At 38.8% G+C, this 17,984-nt stretch overlaps 1 protein-coding gene across 16 annotated transcripts in view; it reads right to left on the reverse strand.

The window, feature by feature from the left end:
* Positions 1–2,611: 2,611 nt before the first annotated feature.
* EYA1 (EYA transcriptional coactivator and phosphatase 1) overlaps positions 2,612–17,984 on the reverse strand; it is an 88,337-nt gene continuing 72,964 nt past the window's right edge. For all 16 annotated transcript variants that reach the window (XM_052704908.1, XM_052704923.1, XM_052704922.1 and 13 more), the window contains 6 exons: positions 15,628–15,686; positions 15,273–15,433; positions 14,981–15,095; positions 14,575–14,696; positions 12,549–12,649; positions 2,612–4,254 (listed from right to left, as the gene is read on the reverse strand). In XM_052704908.1, the coding sequence (XP_052560868.1) occupies positions 4,174–4,254; positions 12,549–12,649; positions 14,575–14,696; positions 14,981–15,095; positions 15,273–15,433; positions 15,628–15,686 (639 nt within the window). In that variant the 3' untranslated portion in view covers positions 2,612–4,173. The remainder of the gene's footprint in view (positions 4,255–12,548; positions 12,650–14,574; positions 14,697–14,980; positions 15,096–15,272; positions 15,434–15,627; positions 15,687–17,984) is intronic.

Here is a 17,984-nt window from a genome sequence, read left to right on the forward strand (position 1 = left end):
CCATCCTCTGGAATCTCTCTAGAAGTTCCCTGTCTTTCTTGAACTGAGAAAATTAGAACTGGACCCAGCACTTCAGATGTGGCCTCATCAGGTCAGAGCAGAAGGGGAAAATCACCTCCCTCAACCTGCTGGCCACACTCTTTTTAATGCACTCCAGGTTACCATTGGCCTTCTTCGTCATAAAGGCATACTGCTGGCTTATGGCCAACACGTTGTTCACCAGTACACTCAGCTCCTTCTCGCAGAGCTCTTTTCAAGCTGGTCAGGCTTTAATCTGTACTGATGTGTGTGGTTATTCTTCACCAGATGTAGGACTTGTTCTTGCTGAACCTCATAAAATTTCTTTCTGCCAAGCTCTCCAGGCTGTCCAGCTCTTGGTGAATGGCAGCACAGCCTTCTGGTACATCAGCCACTCCTCTCAGCTTTGTATCATCAGCAAATTTGCTGAGGACATTCTATCCCTTCATCCAGGTCACTGATGAAGATTTTGAATATTAAGATGCTGAACCCAGTACCATCCCCTGGAGATGACTAGACTCTGTGCTGCTGATTACAACCCTCTGAATTCTGCCAGTCTTCCAGTTATTAATCCACATCACTGTCCACTCATCTATCCCACATTTTTTCAGCTTATCTACAAGGATGTTACAGGAGACAGTGTCAAAAGTCTCGCTGAAGACAAACTAGAAAACACCTGCTCTCCCTTCAGCTACTCAGCCAGCCATGACACCACAGAAAGCTAGAAGATCGGTCAAGCATGATTTCCCCTTGGCGAATCTGTACTGACTGCTCCTGATAACTTTTTTCTCTTCCACTTGCTCAGAGATGAAATCAAGAATAAGCTATGCCACCACCTTCCCAGAGATGGAGGTGAGGTTGACTGGCTTGTAGCTTCCCAGGCACTTATTCTTGTCCTTTTTGAAGAAAGAAGTGACATAGGCTTTCCTCCAGTCTTCAGGCACCTCTCCCATTCTCCATGACCTTTCAAAGATAACAGCAGTTTACCAATCACTTCTGCCATTTCTCTCAGCACTCGTGGCTGCATCCTGTTAGGGCCTATGGATCTGTGTGTGTTGAATTAGCCTGAACAATCTGACCATATCTTCATCAACAAGGAGCAAGTCTTCCTTTCTCCACACTCTCGCTCTTAACTCCACGGTCTGGGATTCCTGAGGGATAGTGTTAGTAGTAAAGACTGAAGCAAAGGTAGCATTCAGTACCTCCACCTTTTCAGTGTCCTTCATGGCGAGGGCACCCACCTCATTCAGCAGTGGGCCCACATTTTTCCTAGCACCCCAGATAACATGGCAGACATCAGTTAATTCTGCAACATGCTGGGAATTGGTGCAAAGCACTCCTTTTGGTAACTGCTGTTGTAATTAGACAATCAGTTCAAAAAGGAAGTTTTGTAGACTTAATCCCCTTTCTCTCTGAAAAGACACAAACCCTGTCTTAATTAAGCCTTGTATTTTCCAGCTTGTGACACTGTCCATCTTTCCCTTTGAACTTATATTTCAATGTGGCAACAAAACCCAGATCTCATTAGACAAGAAAGCGGGCACTATTGTCCACCAGCTTCCTTTCAAATCTCAAATCTTGAATTCCCATAGATGTTCAGGCCTGTAGATTCTAGAGAGTAGAGACTTGCTACAGCCCTGAGTGCAATGTCTGAATGATCAGGTTAATTAATTCACAATATGTGTGATCTAGATGACCTAAACAGGCACCACAGCAACTAACATTTAGGCACTTGCTTTTCGCCAGTCATCTAGGCACATGTTTCCAGGACAGCATGCACCAAGTCCGAGTCCTACTACATGTTTCTGACCTTCTTTAGCTCCTCCTCCTGCTGCCCATCAAACTTTTGTAAACCAGAAGCACCTATTTTTACATTATTTGACATCTCAGGTGGGCACAAACAGGTGAACAACTTGTGTCTTAGGACAGTGAAAAGATGAGAGATGTCTCCTCATTACAAACCTAGAGAGGAGAAATATCATAGACCTACATACAAGAGAGTTGTTTAATATGTTCACAAATCAATTTTATTAATTTAAAACAAAATTAATGAAGAAAAATACTGTACACAATTGTGGACACAACACACTTTTTGTACAATAAGGCCCAGATAAACTGTTTCTTTTTTCAGTCCGCAAGTGACTAAATATAGAAAAGAGATGGAAAAAAAAAAAAAAGACAACCAACCTCCATTACTGTCTACTTTGAAGATGCTTACTTGAAGAAAGGGCTAGTTATAGTCTTGGTTTTAAAAACTATCCACAATGTGCTTCATGTATGTATGTGAGTACTGTGTGAATTCCAGTACTCATACTGGGTAAAGTAAAGCACAGGTGAAAGTCTTGGTAGGATAAAAACCTCGTTGTTGGTAATAAAACAATCCACAAACATTTAATTTTAGCAGCAACATTATTCCTCCAATAAAGAATGGTGTTTCTTTGCAGCTACATTGGTGCTTTGTAGCTTTGCAGGTAGTTGTTTCAAGGCTGGTGTTTTTAGCCAAAAAAAAAAAAAAAAAGAAAGAAAAAAAAAAGAAAAAATAAGAAAAAGAAAAAAAAAGAAAAAGAAAAAGAAAGAAAGCAAAGCTGGAGAATGAAACAACAAATCCAATGCTTCTTTTTAATGAAGAGATTTGAATCAAGCAAAGGGAATTGGTACAATTCACGTCGAATAGTAAGACTAACAGTTTATCTGATCAAGTACCTCACGGCCTTCAAGATTAGAAAAGTCACAAGTCACAGACAGACACGGTCTAGGTTTGTCCTGTAAAATGGATACAGACAAAAGCAAATTTTAACTCCTTGGCAATAACTATTTCTGTATTTCCATTGCCGGCAATGGATGTTATATCTTAGGAAAATCTGACTCCTGGTGGAAGAGGATTAAAAACCTTAAATGTATATGAGTATCTTGTTCAATTTCTCCAAAATATTACCATTCCTAATTTCTAAAAATAATGATCACAATAATTTCCTTTATTTTTGGATGAGACATAAACTAGTTGGTACTCAGATTCCAGTTTAAGTCATGTCTTAAAATATATTTGTGTTCTCTATTTCTTTATGGAATCTGCTAATTCATTTGACAATACTCTAAAAAAGCGTTAAGAGAGCAAACAGAAGACAGCAAAGTACTCCTCTTCAGTTGTGTTTTATCTATACTTCCTTAATGGGGGGAAAGAAAATCTTTTCATAATCAGAACAGATGAGAGAGGAAAAAGGTAGAGAAATAGCTGAAAAGAACAAAACCCAATTCCTATTGACACTTGACATCCATGCTTTTGGTCTTGACAAATTTATCTAAAAAAATCCATTATCTACATATTTATATCCAACGTGTTGACAAGGCACTGCACAACATTTTGTGCACACGTAGCCTCATTCTTCACCAACAAGGCATTACTATCTTTCAATAGCATTTACCTTAACAATATGTAAAAGAATCATTCATTATTACAAATTTACACAAAAATTCTTCCTGTACATGATTGTCTCAGTGATGTACCTATTAGTTTAAATTAGACATATTTTAAACTACTCTGTAATGTGCTAAAATCAAAAGTAGTTGCTGTATCGTAAGGCAAAGGCTTACAATAGCCTTTCTTCCTATTACACATATCCTCAGTTATATGATGTCAAAATACAGTCTGTTCATAAATAAGTAAAGATGTACAGAGTACCCTGGGTATGAGAAACCAAAAAGTAAACCTTCTTTAGAAGAAAATTACTCCACTGGTATTTTGAAAAATCTCAGTCTTCATTGTGCAATCAAGTTTGCTGTGTTGAAGAAACGGCGTGTGTCACATTGAAGAGTTTAAAAACTACAAAGCACTTGCAGGTCCTTTTTTCACAGGTATGAACCTTTATTTCCTGTTTCTTCCTTCTCCATTTCTTTTTGGTAGCAAATATAGTAAAGATGAGCTGTTAAAACATTTGCATGGCTTATTTTTGTTGGACTCGCAGTACCAGAGTCAACAGCTGTTCTGAAGAAAAAGACATGCTCCTCCGTTTACTGAAAGGGCAGGGGTTAAGACCAATTGCAGCTGTACGTCAACATGTTGAAATCACAAAGTTCTGTAGTCCAATGCTGACACAAGATACAGGCATACCGTCCATGGGCAGAAGGAGACTGGGGTTTCAAAGTGCTGCTGGGCTGCTACAAGTACTCCAGTTCCAAGGCATGGTGAAGGGCCATAAGGTCAGAGTGGCTTGAGATCCTCCAAAATGGCATAGCATGCTGTGAACAGCACAGACAACATGTAAAAATAACCCCAAGCATTTTGGTATTCAGACCCACCCATTGTCTTCAGCAAGAACAAGGTAACAGTGTGAGGAGAGAGCAACTCAGAGCTGTTAAAACCTCAAGCCCTTCACACTTCTTTCTGATTTCTCTGACACTCGAGCACAAATTGTCAATAATATCAATAATAGCTAACCTATTTGCCAACAGGAAAGACTGGAGATCTTAAGGATCTTAAGAAAAACAGACTACAACATTTTGAGGAAGAAACTGCTGTTTTCTAGTAAAAAAAATTAAGAAAACTGTTCCATACATGAAGCAGGTGGGTAGTTCGAGGAAGAGAATAGAACTTAGTTAAAAAAAAATATATATATATATATAAAAAGGAAGTAATATTTACCATCAAAACATATTATTCGGAAAACTTTCCCTGGCAGGTGAGTTACAAACACAGGAAAGATGATTCAGAATAGCTCATATGTTGCTCACATCACTTTGAAAGGAATTTTATCCTGGTGGTTTGTATAACATCACTCATTGTTAGCACTGATCTTAAAACATATTTTCCATATTGGACAATTTTAAAATAAAATCATATTTTTTTCCTAGTAACTGTAATAAGATCTCAGTCTGGAACACAACCATATATGCAAAGAACCTGAAGGAACCAAAACCACAACTACCAGGAAAAAGTACACATTACCTCATCCATGAAGGGTAAAAATCTGATTAAGAATACTTGCTATCTTTATACTGTAAAACACTGATTAAACTGTCAGCAAGACTTTTCACATAAATACAAATAGATAACCATCAGCTTTCTTCAGGAAATTATCTGTCAATTTCATGGGAAAATAGTTTCGATGCACCAATATTTTGAAGGCTAAACATGACCATGTTCATCATCTCACTGGGTCAGCTTGTGTCTGACATCTTTAGGAGGCAATTTAATATCACAATAGCTTCTGGGATCCCCAAGCATTTTATTAACAGCTTCACAGGAACTGTTTTCCTCGTTCTCCTTCAGTACTTCCTGCACAAATTCCTAATTCTATTTAAATCAGCAGCAAAACTACATCTCTTCTGATCATCATTGCTATGCTGAGCCCCCTTTTTCATCCAGGCCTTCATTCTCAAGGAATTAGAGAACAATTCTGAAAACAGCGTAAAAGCACAATGTGAAACCCTCTGTTTCCAGGTCCACATTTACTGTAAACCCTGCACATCTGCGAAACACCTATCTCATCAATCCAACACCTTAGCACAGATAAATTGTGATAAATTCATCCCTGGAACTCAGGTAAACCGGTCTGTATATAAATAATAATTATTTTTAGGAGGACAATGCCCAATCCAGATAACACTGTGACGATGAACTGAGTTTGATGTGGGGAGTAAAGCACAGATTTTAAAAGAAACAGAAGTGGGTAAGTAGTGGCAAGTCTCTCTGATGTCAAAAAGCAGCCATTAAGGATGAATCAACTGCTGCACTTGTAAGAGGCAGAGGAGATGAGGCTGGAATGGTATTAATCAGCTAGACTGGGCTAAAAAGTGGTGCAGGACACACACAGCAAGGAGTCTGGAAAATGCACACCAAATAAAGGACAGGCGTTAGCAAAAAGAGCTGCACAATAAGAGACTGCAGAGTGATGGAGATATCCAAATTTCAGGGTTTTCATTTCAGAACAGCTCTAGTCCACTGTTATGGAAAATATACCTACTAGCAGTTGGAGAACATTTGGTAAGCACCTCTTGTTTAGTTCTATCCAAAAGAGATCAATTTTTTGCCTTAAAACAGATGTTAGCAAAAGCAGAGTAAGGGGGACAGTCTCCCTCCTTACAACACTCCTGATCTGGATTAAAATGTAATATAGATGTATCAACAGCTTCCCACATGCAGGGTTTCACTAGCTTTTAGAACCAAAAAAATTATTCAGGAAGAAAACAAAATGACTCACAAGGAAGCACCACTGGATCAGTTTCTATTCTGCTTCGTTTTACCTTAGATTGTCACAAAGACTTAAGATACAGTTGACTAAGATAAGGGAAGTAAGTGAGCCACGTTGCTGATGAGAAAAAAATAATATTTCAGGAGACAAGTGAGACATTGTTGGAATAAACGCTTATAGTATTTCCAAAATGCTTTACACAGTATTCCTCTCCTTAAGAAAGAAACATTAAACATGACTTCTACTATTTATTCATCTTCAGTGCAGACTTCTGTGCCCCAGCAGCAACAGAAACTAAATGCAATCAGCTCACTGAGTTACTGCTCCATGTCCCAACACCCCGCTGTTACACTATACAGACTGTCCTCTCTGCTCTGTCAGGTCAGGCATTACTAGTTTCCAGCTCAAATCTTTCCTAAAAAATTCATTTCTTGCATCATGCTCAGTAAATGTACAAACAATAACAAATAGAAATAAAATTGCCTAATCATGCTGTTTTCTGGGCTCTCCTAAAGCTTCTGTGTTCCTATCTCTTCTTTAGGCTGCAAGATCAGAATTTAACATCTGATGGGGGCATTACATCAAAGACAAACAGGCACGGTTTCTGCTTGTGGCTGATCCAAGCTGTGCTTGCAACCAAGAGTACTCAGTTTTGCTGTCTCCATTTTTGTGTGGTTGCAGCTTCCCTCTCCTTGCCCAGGTGCAAGGCAGCACCTATCTATTCTCTCTGTCAGCTTGGAATCTGCTCTGCCTCAACCACTGGCTCAGAGAGGTGTAAACAGCATACCTAAGTGTGGTGCAGGGTTTGGTGGACACCTGCCCTTGAGTAGTGTCTGCAGAAGCCAAGAGTCAATGACATGGAAGCCCTCCAAGGACATACAGCAAACTAATGAATAGGGAGAATTGTAGTAATAAATTCTTGGATTCCAGCTCCCCACCTCATGCAGCTCCATCAGCATTATACTGCTTCCCTAGTAACAACCTCAGCACCACAGAGCGTATACACACCAGGCGTCAGGGTTAGTTAAAGACCCTGATTGTTTTCACAGAAGGTTTAGCTTCTGCTAAATCAAATCACAGTGATTCTTGCTATGATGCTTATATGCAATATCAAGTTTTGGATTACTCTCAGCTGTTTATGGTCAGAGTTTAAAACAAAAACTTTAAGTGATCATTATTTTGGCTGTCTCTTTGCAAATCTGAAATTCACTTAAGAGTCCTCTGCTTTATTTATATCTGGTAAAGGAATATACCTCCATTTACTCTATTCGGTTATAGCAGCAAGACATGGAATGAGAGCCCGGAGAGTCCCATGAAAACAAAGAGGTTGTGTAAATCTCAGGATTATAATTATTTTAATTTCTCCTGCGTATAGGTCAAAGGACCAGCTGCACACTCCCAAGAAATGAAACACGTGAGGAACGCAGCGGCTGTATGAGGACTGGAATCTGCATAGGCGCTCCGTGCATGGGGCCCATGTGGCTGATTCAGATCTCTATCAGTCTGACCCTACGGCACAGACTTCATGGCTAAGGGGAGGGGAAACAAACCTGATACAGATCTATGTATAGCTACATGCATGCATCTGTGTATGTATATGCAGCCTCACACACATATGTGTCCATATATATGCATGTTTGTTTACTGGGCATACACAATAGTTTTCACCTTATCTGATACAATAAATGACTGCACAAAATGATCAAGCAAAACCTTATACATAATTCCTGTGTTGGCGTGCCCTGCTTATCCACAAGCACTGTCAACAGTGAGACAGAGGCTCTTTTCTTTTCTTATGAAATGATCAGACAAGAGTTTCAATGGATATATATTCACTAAAAATTACCTTTAGAAAGCCCTCACTGCCAACACTTAGCACATACATTGTGCCTAATTGTGTCTTCTACTGTGAGCACACCAAAAAATGCTAATATATCATTGACTGACGCTTGAGAACAGATGACCAACACTAACTGCTAACAAACAGCAGCCTAGCTGGATGCATTATGAACTAAAGAAACTGTCAGAAAGCTTTTCTTATTGCTTACAGGGGGAATGAATGCCTAGGCTGGTAGAAAAGCAAGCGTTCTGCACACTATTTCACTGTGTTCCAAGTAAATACCAAACTTTTGTCTATGAAAAAGCATGAATTGCGTTGTAGGTGTTTAATAATGTGACACTTGACAATAAATAAAGCTATGAACATTTCAATTCTATTCTTAAATTAAATACGGTGGCAGAAGGTTCACTTTGCGCTTAAGCAAGAAAAGTTAAATTATTCATTTAGTAAATCTAGTAATTATAAAATTATTCAATAACCTAAATTACTAAGATATCTAAATTTTGAACTAGAGGCAGTATTATTTTCAGTGTGTATCACTAGAAGAACAAAACTCCAAGTATTCACCAAAATACAAAGCACCTCAATAAATGCACAAAACAAAATCATTTTTTGACTAAGTAACACTGGAAACTGCAGGCTATCCTTCTTCCCTTAAATGAATTCATATTTCTAGAGAAATCTCACTCCTGAGATTTGCGACATATTTGAATTGAAAACTCATAAGTTTCTGTCATCTTTCGCAGTATTTTTGTTGTGTTTCTGCCAGATTTTGCTAAGTGGTCGCCTTTACTTCCTACCCAAACCTAAGCAGCACAGTGTGACTGCGAGCTTTAAAGCAGTTGCAGACTGGATAGCCATTTATATTCTATTTATTGCTCTGTGAAGATTTATGATTTTTCCTCACAATTTCCCTCCAAAGCTGAATGACCATTTCTCCCGACAAAGGAAGAAACTGATTTGCCGAGGCTCTCCTGAATCACCTGATGTAAAATCCAGCTCCTCCATGAAGAGACGCTCCTCCTTTTGTCTCATCTTGCAAATCAGAAATGCTTTGCAAGATTCTCCCAAGTAGAAAACCTCAGGAGTTTTTTTTTCGTTTGGTTGTTTTTTTCCTGCCTTATGAATATTTCCCAACAAAAAACTCAAGACAATGGAGTTTCTGGCAGAGAAACCCAGGAACTGATTCTGCATATGTCACCACAGAGGCATGCAGACACACAGGGAAGGAGGCAGCCCCATGCCTGGGCTTGCTGCAGGCACGTGCCCCCACAGCACCCAGCCCTGAGCACTCCCTGCCTTCTCCTCTCTTTTCTCTCTCCCCTCCTCTCCCTCTTCTCCAAAGGTAGCAACCTCCACATGAACTCTGCTGCTGCGGCTGCCCTGCCTCCTGAAACCATCCAGAAGGGTACAATTTCTCCTCAGCCTGTAATGCAAACGGCCTAAGGATTTTAATTGTCTTATATTCTGCAGGAAGTGACAGCTAAGGCAAGGTGTTGATACCATGGCTTGTCCTGTGTTACATGAAACTTAAGAGTGTGCCGCTTCCTCAGTGTGCTGTATTTATTTCCATCGATCAGGAGAGGCATTTTACAAAATACCAATCTCTCCTCAGCACATTTCTGAAAAGAGCAATGACCTTTTAACCTGTATGGAAAAGAATGTATCATCGAATTTTTACTATAATGGTAATAAAAAAAGGTTTAAAATGCGTCTTTTTTCTTCTGTTGTATTGACTCAGGCTTTTCAACAGACAAAGTACAACAGTAAAAAACCTTGTCTCATGAAAAAGCAACTGGCTAAATTATTAGTAAGTTATTCTAATAACAAATCTTAACTTTATGATCTCCTAGGCTTGAAATTCAGCTCTTTTCACTGAAGGAGCAGAAAAAAACTAAATAGATTTGAATTTATACAATCGTTTAAATATACTCTTTATGAACTATACATAAGCAGTGAAGAGCTATTTAAATTTTAAAGAAGAGTGTACTGTCTGTGCGCTACGTAAAAAAAAGTACATATACTAAGGGCTTCTCCACAGGTCAAACTTCTTCAGCAAAGTGCAGTACAAAGGAATGACAAAAACACTGTTCCTGCCTTGACAATATCACAGAATCACAGAACTGTAAAAGTTGAGAAGATCACTAAGATCACCATTAGCCTTTCACCACCATACCAGTAAACCATGCCCCTCAGTGCCACTTCTACACTCTTCTTGAACACCTTCAGAGATGATGGCTCCATTACTTCCCTGTTCCAATGCCTCACCACTCTGTCTGAAATGAAATTTTTGCTAATATCCAACCTGAACCTCCTCTGGTGCAACCTGAGGTCATTACCTCTTGTCCTGTCACTAGGTTTCTGGAAGAAGAGTCCAACCCCCATCACACTGTAGCGTTCTTTCAGGCAGTTGTAAAGAGTGATGAGGTCTCCCCAACCTTCTTCGCCACACCTAAGCCACTCCCCTTAAGACTTACATCGCAGACCCCTTACCAACTTTGTTGGCCTTTCCTGGGCAAACTCCAGGGCCTCAATGTCTTTTCAGTAATGAGGGGCCCAAAACTGAATATGCTGATAGGAAGGAAGCTACTATGTGAGGGGATAAGCAAGGCATTGAGACACTTAAGACAGTTTTGGCTGATGGGCTTCACATTTTCTGTACGAATAGTCTCAATTTTGCTTGCAAGCACTCTATAGAAGGTATATGCTTTTGCAGTTTTCTAATACAGCAGTACTACTCATTCATTAGACAGGGCATATGTCTTTGAAGTGAAGCACAGCATACTCTGTGGCACACTCCTGTGCCTATTCCTCCCTATAATGCTAAAAAAACAACCTGAGGAGCAGTCAAAAAACAATGCACCATCTGAGCTGAGATTAGCTCCAAGTACTCTGTGATTCTCACTCTGGCACTATGCAAGGACAAAACCAAGGATCAAGTCCCGCTTTCACAGCTTGCAAGGGGGAGTTCTTTTCAGGAGGAGCAAGGAGCAGGACAAGAATCACAGAGATGTTTCCTTTAATCAAATTAATAGTTTTTGCAGAAAGGCAAGGTTGCTGATGTACTTAACTGACTTCTCTGGAATTGTTTTAAAAAACAGTTTAATCCAGAGCCTAATCTAGCATGCTTTAAATCTACATTTCTTCCAATAAGAAAGAATATACAGAAGCAATGGGACAAAGGAACTTTCTGTGCTGCTACACCTCTTAGCAACTGGAAGGGCTTTCTCCTATGCTTTTCTGAATAGTGTTTCCTGTTGAAAAAGCGCAGTGAATTAGATAATGTTACCAAAAGGACTACTCCTGCCATTATCACATACGACACTATTTCACCAAGCAACAGAAAAGGAACAAAGAAGATTTTTTTTCCCCCCACCCCGATCTTAAATGCAGCCTTTAAAATGTAATCATTTACAGCGGGAAAACATTTCTCTGCAAAGATGAAAGGCATTTCTGAAGGAAAAAGAAGCAAACTGTTCCCGTCCGTCCGCCAAAGGGATATATGAAACTGATGCTCTGCAAAGTGCCGGGACGAGCCGGGAACCTGCCTGAAGTGCTCCAGGGGCACAAACCCCTGATTTCAGAAGCAAAACCAGTCACAGTGCATCTGGTAAAATGTCATCTGAACTAATTAGTTTTACTCTGCCAATCTAGTAACAGTGGAAACAGATATAGAAGCACCGCAGAGATATTTCTGTGCTAAAAGTGAACTTATGTCAAAGCAATTTACCTTTAAAGGGAAGAAATAAGTGAAATGCTCGTTTTCCTACTCTTTCTCCTATTGCTCAAATAGCCAAAATTATGCCTTTTTCCTTTGAGTAAAGACTCTGTATCTGCCTCTCTTTTGGTAGATGAGCAAGGCTATTATTTGCTAGCGGGAAGTTTTGCTTTCTATGGATCTTACTCCACACTGGGAAAAAAATGTATTTTTCCCCCTCTCTCCCAGAGGCAGGGAAAAAAACAATAAATAGACATGCAAATTGCATCCTCTGCTCAATTTACTGAGGTTATGAATGCAGGATAAGACATGAGTATTTACCTGAATACAGAATCCAAGTTACGGTCCCACAAGAAAACTGTTAAACTACTCCAGACCTACATGCATATTCAAGGTGTGACATATATGTATTTCATCTGGTCAAATTTCACACTGCCTTTGATCAGTAAGAATCACCATTTTTTGCTTATATTCATAACATCCGATGTGGTATTTTGGGATGCCAATGAAAACAGAACTATTAGTTCTTGGCACAAAAACCAGGACCCATTTTCTGGCTCCTTTCTGAAATAAGCCAAATATACATAGCTAGCATAATGTGTCTTTTGGAGAACAGCGGGGCACATTATTATCTAGTTTTACGCAGCTTTCTACCAGATATGATCAAAACATTATATTTCATAAAGCAAAGATATTAAAATCAAATGCCAGTACACGCTGTTGCATATGTAAGAAAGGATAATTTTGGTTTCAGCATCTTGAAATCTTGAAAAAGGGCCATTACCTTTTTAGCGCCTTGCTCTTCTTCGACACCATCTCCTATAACCACATACACTACTTTTCTTCCAAATCTTTGAATTATTCGCTCAAAACAACTTTCCTTTCCTGAAAAAAAAACAAAAAAAAAAAAAAAAACAACAAAAAAACAACTAAAAAGGATAAGTGGTGAGGAGATATCACCAAATCACTAGTTAGTATTAGCCTGGACCTCCCCAGTACTTTAACACATAATTATTGCAAGAGAACAGAGAAGAGCCTCTCCTGTAGGATGGTGTACCCAGGCTTATTGCAGCTTTGTTCCTGCCAGAACAGCTGACAGGCAGCCTTCAAATGTGCTCTGAAAGGTCATTTAATGCACACGACATGGTAGATGTAGCGTACCACTGGTCTGCAGTATCACCTTTCTCGTCTCCTACACTAATCTGAGACATGTTTTGGTGGGGATTCCCCCACCAGGAGAATTCTGAGTAGAAATTCTAGCTTTTTCTCCGCAACCTGTGACAAGATTAATCACAGCTCCTGAAACAGTAGTATCCTGACTTAGGAGGTCACAAAAAAGATTTAGGTTTAAATGCCTGTAATCCAATACATGGTCAAGGTCCTTGATCCTGCACTGGGATCCATTAACGTAGCTCATTACTTCAGTGCATAGACCTATGGAAATGATCCCAGTTCTGTACAGTGTTTCAGGCATCGATACTGGGAAGCCAGAATGTAAGTAAATGCCTGCAGTCGAGTTTCCTTAAATGCTATCAGTCTGAAAGATCACATCAGCCCGGCCAAAATGCACGCTTACCTGTGTACCTACTGCATGTCTAGACCAAAACCAGGAAAAGTTGTGTTTTTCAAAATAATTATTTCAGCTACAGGACAATACCAGCATAAGAGCAAGTAGATTGGAAATATAAAAAAGATTTCTTGTCAGCAGAGAAACCACACTACTCAATGACATCCTTTCACATTAGCGCCAGGTATCAGGGACCTGCAACACTAGGTTAAAACGGTGCTGAAAAATCATAATCGTGCCACATTACAAAAACCTCCTGATTTCCTGTGACAGTCAGTGACTGAAGACAGTATTCCAAAAGTACTCCTTGTTCTGTGTACTTAAAGTCATAAATGAATATTTATTACAATGCTTCAGTTAAAAGGTGTATTTGAAGTATTAAAATTGAAAGCTCTAACTCACAAAATTTCTATAGTCAGGTAGAGTGACATTTCCATCTCAGAAATGGTTTTAAATCCTTTACAGTAATGCTTTCAAATTTCTATATAAAATGCTCAACCAAGGTATTTAAAAAAACAACAACAACAAAACCAAACAAAAATAACCCACCATTTTTTCTTGGCCATTTGAGCTTCCTGTATTACAGATACTTAAGAACACATGAAAAATGTTTTCATGTTGCCAACAATTTTGAGGGAATCTGAGACAGAACAGATATGTCATAATCATGTTAAAAATTACAAGCACCATTGCCATCTGGTACCATGTATTTCTACATACTCAGAATAACATCTTTCATATTGAACCAGAAAACAGAAATAAACATTTGCCTGGCTGAAGATTATTACAGTCAGTATGAATAAACTTAAATAATTACATTCTGCAGCAAAATATTCTTGCTTCTGGTAAGCTGTTTAACAAAATTTGCTCCAGAAGACATGAAAACGCATGCAGCCAGGTTTACCTTTACAGAATTACTTGTGTTAACCTGAGGTGACTGCATAGGTCTCTACTGACAGCCTACCACAAAAACACCTGCATTGCTACATACACTCACAGTTTTGAGAAAATGTGACACAAAATGATTGTATTTCCTCCTAACAGAGGCTGCATCTGTGTTTGTAGAGCTATATGAGGTTCTTTGCAAAGCGCTTTTATGATGTCTTAGCATGAAATGTCCTTTCTGAGATATAACATTAACCCGTATGCTTCTAAATATATATTCAAGAATGTGGATTACAATTGCTTTTTATTTAGACTTTTATTGTTTCAAATATAGCACAGCATTATAAAAATAGCTCACCTATTTTAGTTGCGCTGTAAATATTCTCTATGGGAAATACAACCCCTAATCCATACAACAAGACTTTTGCCAGAGCTGGAATTAGCTGTGTAGTTGTTACAAGGATATTCACACAATTTGTCCTGTGGAACAGAAAACACAAATATCCTTTTTAACAAAGCAAAGCAAAACAAGGAAAATCTTATCCCTCCCATCAGAATCCTTCACTATTATTATTGACACTTCTCAAAGAAAGTTGCTATTCTCTGCATTACAGGAGAGCAAGGTACAGAATATCAAGGTTAGATCAGAACAGGGAATGACAAGAAGGTCGCCCATAGCAGCATTATGCGCACAAGACCAGGCAACCTCTTCTAAATCAACTGCACACATCTTTACGTTCTATAACTGTCCCATCCATACTCACCTTGAATGAATAAGGGTGAGTGCTTTCAGTGCAAGTGTTAACCAAGAATCCGTCAAAGCTTCAATTTCTGCTCTTAGCTGTAGCCAAGCCTCTCTTTTTGCTGGACCAAGAAGACCTGCGGAGTAGATAAGGGCATGTCTGCACTGAAATTAAGTGACATTCTGTCGTTTTCCTTTGCTTTCATTAGTTAAGATACAACTTCCCATACAGTGCAAAAAACAACAACATAAAACTCCTTCCTTTTTACCGGTTCTCTTGTTTTAAATCTGTTACATGCTTCATAGTCACTTGCCTCCAACATTGTTTTTGTAGGTATTGTATATTTCTTTTACTCGTCTGTAGCGGAATGCCAATTTTCTCATCCAATCCACTCCTCCACGCACCCCTGTCGCGAGGCACAAATTAGCGCTGGTGGCAGCTGCGGGAAAGCCATCCGTTCCAAAGTTATAGGTGCTATTTGGAGATAAGAAAACCCCCAAATTAACAAAAAACAACAGGCTACATTCAGCCACCAGCTACTCGCTGCTAGGTTGGAAAGGCTAAAATAGCTAAGAAGACAGTGTGCTACTGTAAGCATTACAGCAGTTATCGCTTTCCCAGGGAGAAGCATGCAAAGCAACATTTTACCTTTTTGAGTTCTCTCGTACCTTAAGTCTTGACCATTGTCATCCGAAGACACGTCATCAATGTGAACCTGGTCGCATTCCTAAGGTGACAGAAAGACTTTAGGATTTTCTTGATCTTGCAAATCTTAAGAAATAAAGCTATTAAAGCTATTAAAAAAAAGTGAACAATCTATTCATCAGGGATATTTTTAATTGTGGAAATCAGTAGATGGCAGTCTTGTTAAAACAACTATTTTACCTATTCCTTGCACTCATTTCTTAGTATGAACGCACACCATCGTTAGCTACTACTGTTAAATGGCTTTCCAAAAACACGTTTTTGTGTTTAGAAAGGAAAGTGGTTAAAAACAATTAGCATATGTGTTCCATAAACGTTCTTGTAGCCTTTCAGGTACCTTAAAACATCATGCTGCTCAAAGCTGATTCAGTCAGTGCATAAGTGTAACTGAAACCAGACATTTTGTTAAATGTAACATATTAGAAAAATTAAACCTGATGCTAACCGCCAATGAAATTATGACCTCTGATTGCTGTTGAGCCACACACCAACACAGCCTGAGGCCAGTGTTTCAGAGGAGCGCAGACGAAAAATCTGTTCCTAGTTTGCCATTCATTTGAGAGTTGTGAGTTTCCTTCTCTCTCTTTGGTCTTAGTGCATGAAAGCAGCATGCAAAGATGAAGAAAATCCAAACAGAATAGCCAGATCAAACCATCTTTCTTCAGTGACTTGTATGCAAACTAACATGGCACATTTATAATTAGCTTTGTCCATCACTAAAATTAAAAATCATAATGCATATTGTTTACCCAATAAAAACATCACTATTAACGATTTCAACATTTGGCAGGAAAACAAACAGACCTCTGGCACTGTAGATCAATCTCAATTCAGTGCTTGAAACAATAATGGATTTGAGTTACTTTAATTATTTCCTCTTCTCTCACTTAATGTGAAATCCTATAACAAACATAATCTATTTTAAATATGAAAATATTGCAATCCTTTATTTTTGTGTTACTGCTTTCCTCTGAACAAATTTTTCTCTCTCTATGGATTTGTGAGGAAGGGAGGGAAGACAGAAGTGGAAAGAAACTCAAACCAGCTGTTCCCTAACAGAATTAAAATCATGACCCTCAACCCTTTTTCTAAAACATCTATTTTCCAGCCAACCCTCTCCCAGCAAGCAGCAAGCTCCAAGGAGGAAAAGACTTTGACCCTGTAACCTTCTCCTCCTCTCCTGAGGTCAACAACCTCAGATAAGAAAAAAGCTGAAGAAATCTATTTAGCCTCATGATGGCTGTGATTTCTAGATTTTTAAAAACATGGGTTTAGGAAAAATACATCAGAAACTTTTCAAATGATTTAGAAGAGCCATGTGTGGTCTTTTGCACATCTACAACTTACTCTGATGCACACTCTTGGGTACTTTATGCATTAATAGCTCATGCTAGATGAAGAGGTAAAAGCAACCATCACAGGAAAGACAAAGGCACATTTGGTCATATTTAACCACTATGTCATGAATTTCCTTCAAAGGCAGACCAAATGCACAAGATGTACAGATACAGCTGAAATTACAAGTGTGAACATATGTTGCAAGGCTTTGAAAAGCAACTTGGCTACAGAAATTCAGAAGCTTCTTCAGCAAGCTCTCAAATTCACAGAAAATACTTTTTTTAAAATTTAAAACTGAAAGGAGTTTCCCATTCAAATGCCTGTGAAGAATTCAAGTGTGAACTGAGAAGAAACAAATGAAGGCACACCTTCCTGAATCTGCGAGTTTCCCATTTTAGTTTCTCTTCCACTGCTCACTGACTAACCTATGGCTCCATCCATAGAAAATTTTAGCTTGTCAATGTAGCAGTGAAAACTATCAAATTAATAGCCTCCTCTCTCAGTATGGAAATGATGAATGACAACTGGAAAAAGTTGCTGGAGGATTCAAAATAGAAATTTTGGAAAAAGAGACAATTTCTTTTTTTTAGCAACCACAAAACTAAAGGAAGGAGTAGAAGATCATCTTAAAAGCAAGTCTGAAAGAAGGAATAATTCTTACAAACTTCAGAACTCAACTATCTCAGGTAAAAGACAGGAGTAGAAAGGATGAAACCATTATATCTTAGATCCCACAGTCAGAAGTGGCCTGAGGACCTGGATGCAAGGTCGTGGGACCATCACAAACACTTGAACACCTTTCCCTTTTCATATAACCTACTAAATCTACTCAGCATGTAGAAAGTGAGAACTAAAATGATGCATTAAAAACAGAATCATCATACTGAAAGAAAGAGGGATTTTGGAGAGACAAACCTGGAAAAGAAATCAAAACCAAAAAACGGTGGTGTAAAAGCAGAGGAACTATCAAGAAAGCAAGCAA

The sequence above is a fragment of the Tympanuchus pallidicinctus genome, unplaced genomic scaffold (genome assembly GCF_026119805.1).
Source record: "Tympanuchus pallidicinctus isolate F22 unplaced genomic scaffold, pur_lepc_1.0 scaffold5, whole genome shotgun sequence".
Lineage (NCBI taxonomy): Eukaryota > Metazoa > Chordata > Aves > Galliformes > Phasianidae > Tympanuchus > Tympanuchus pallidicinctus.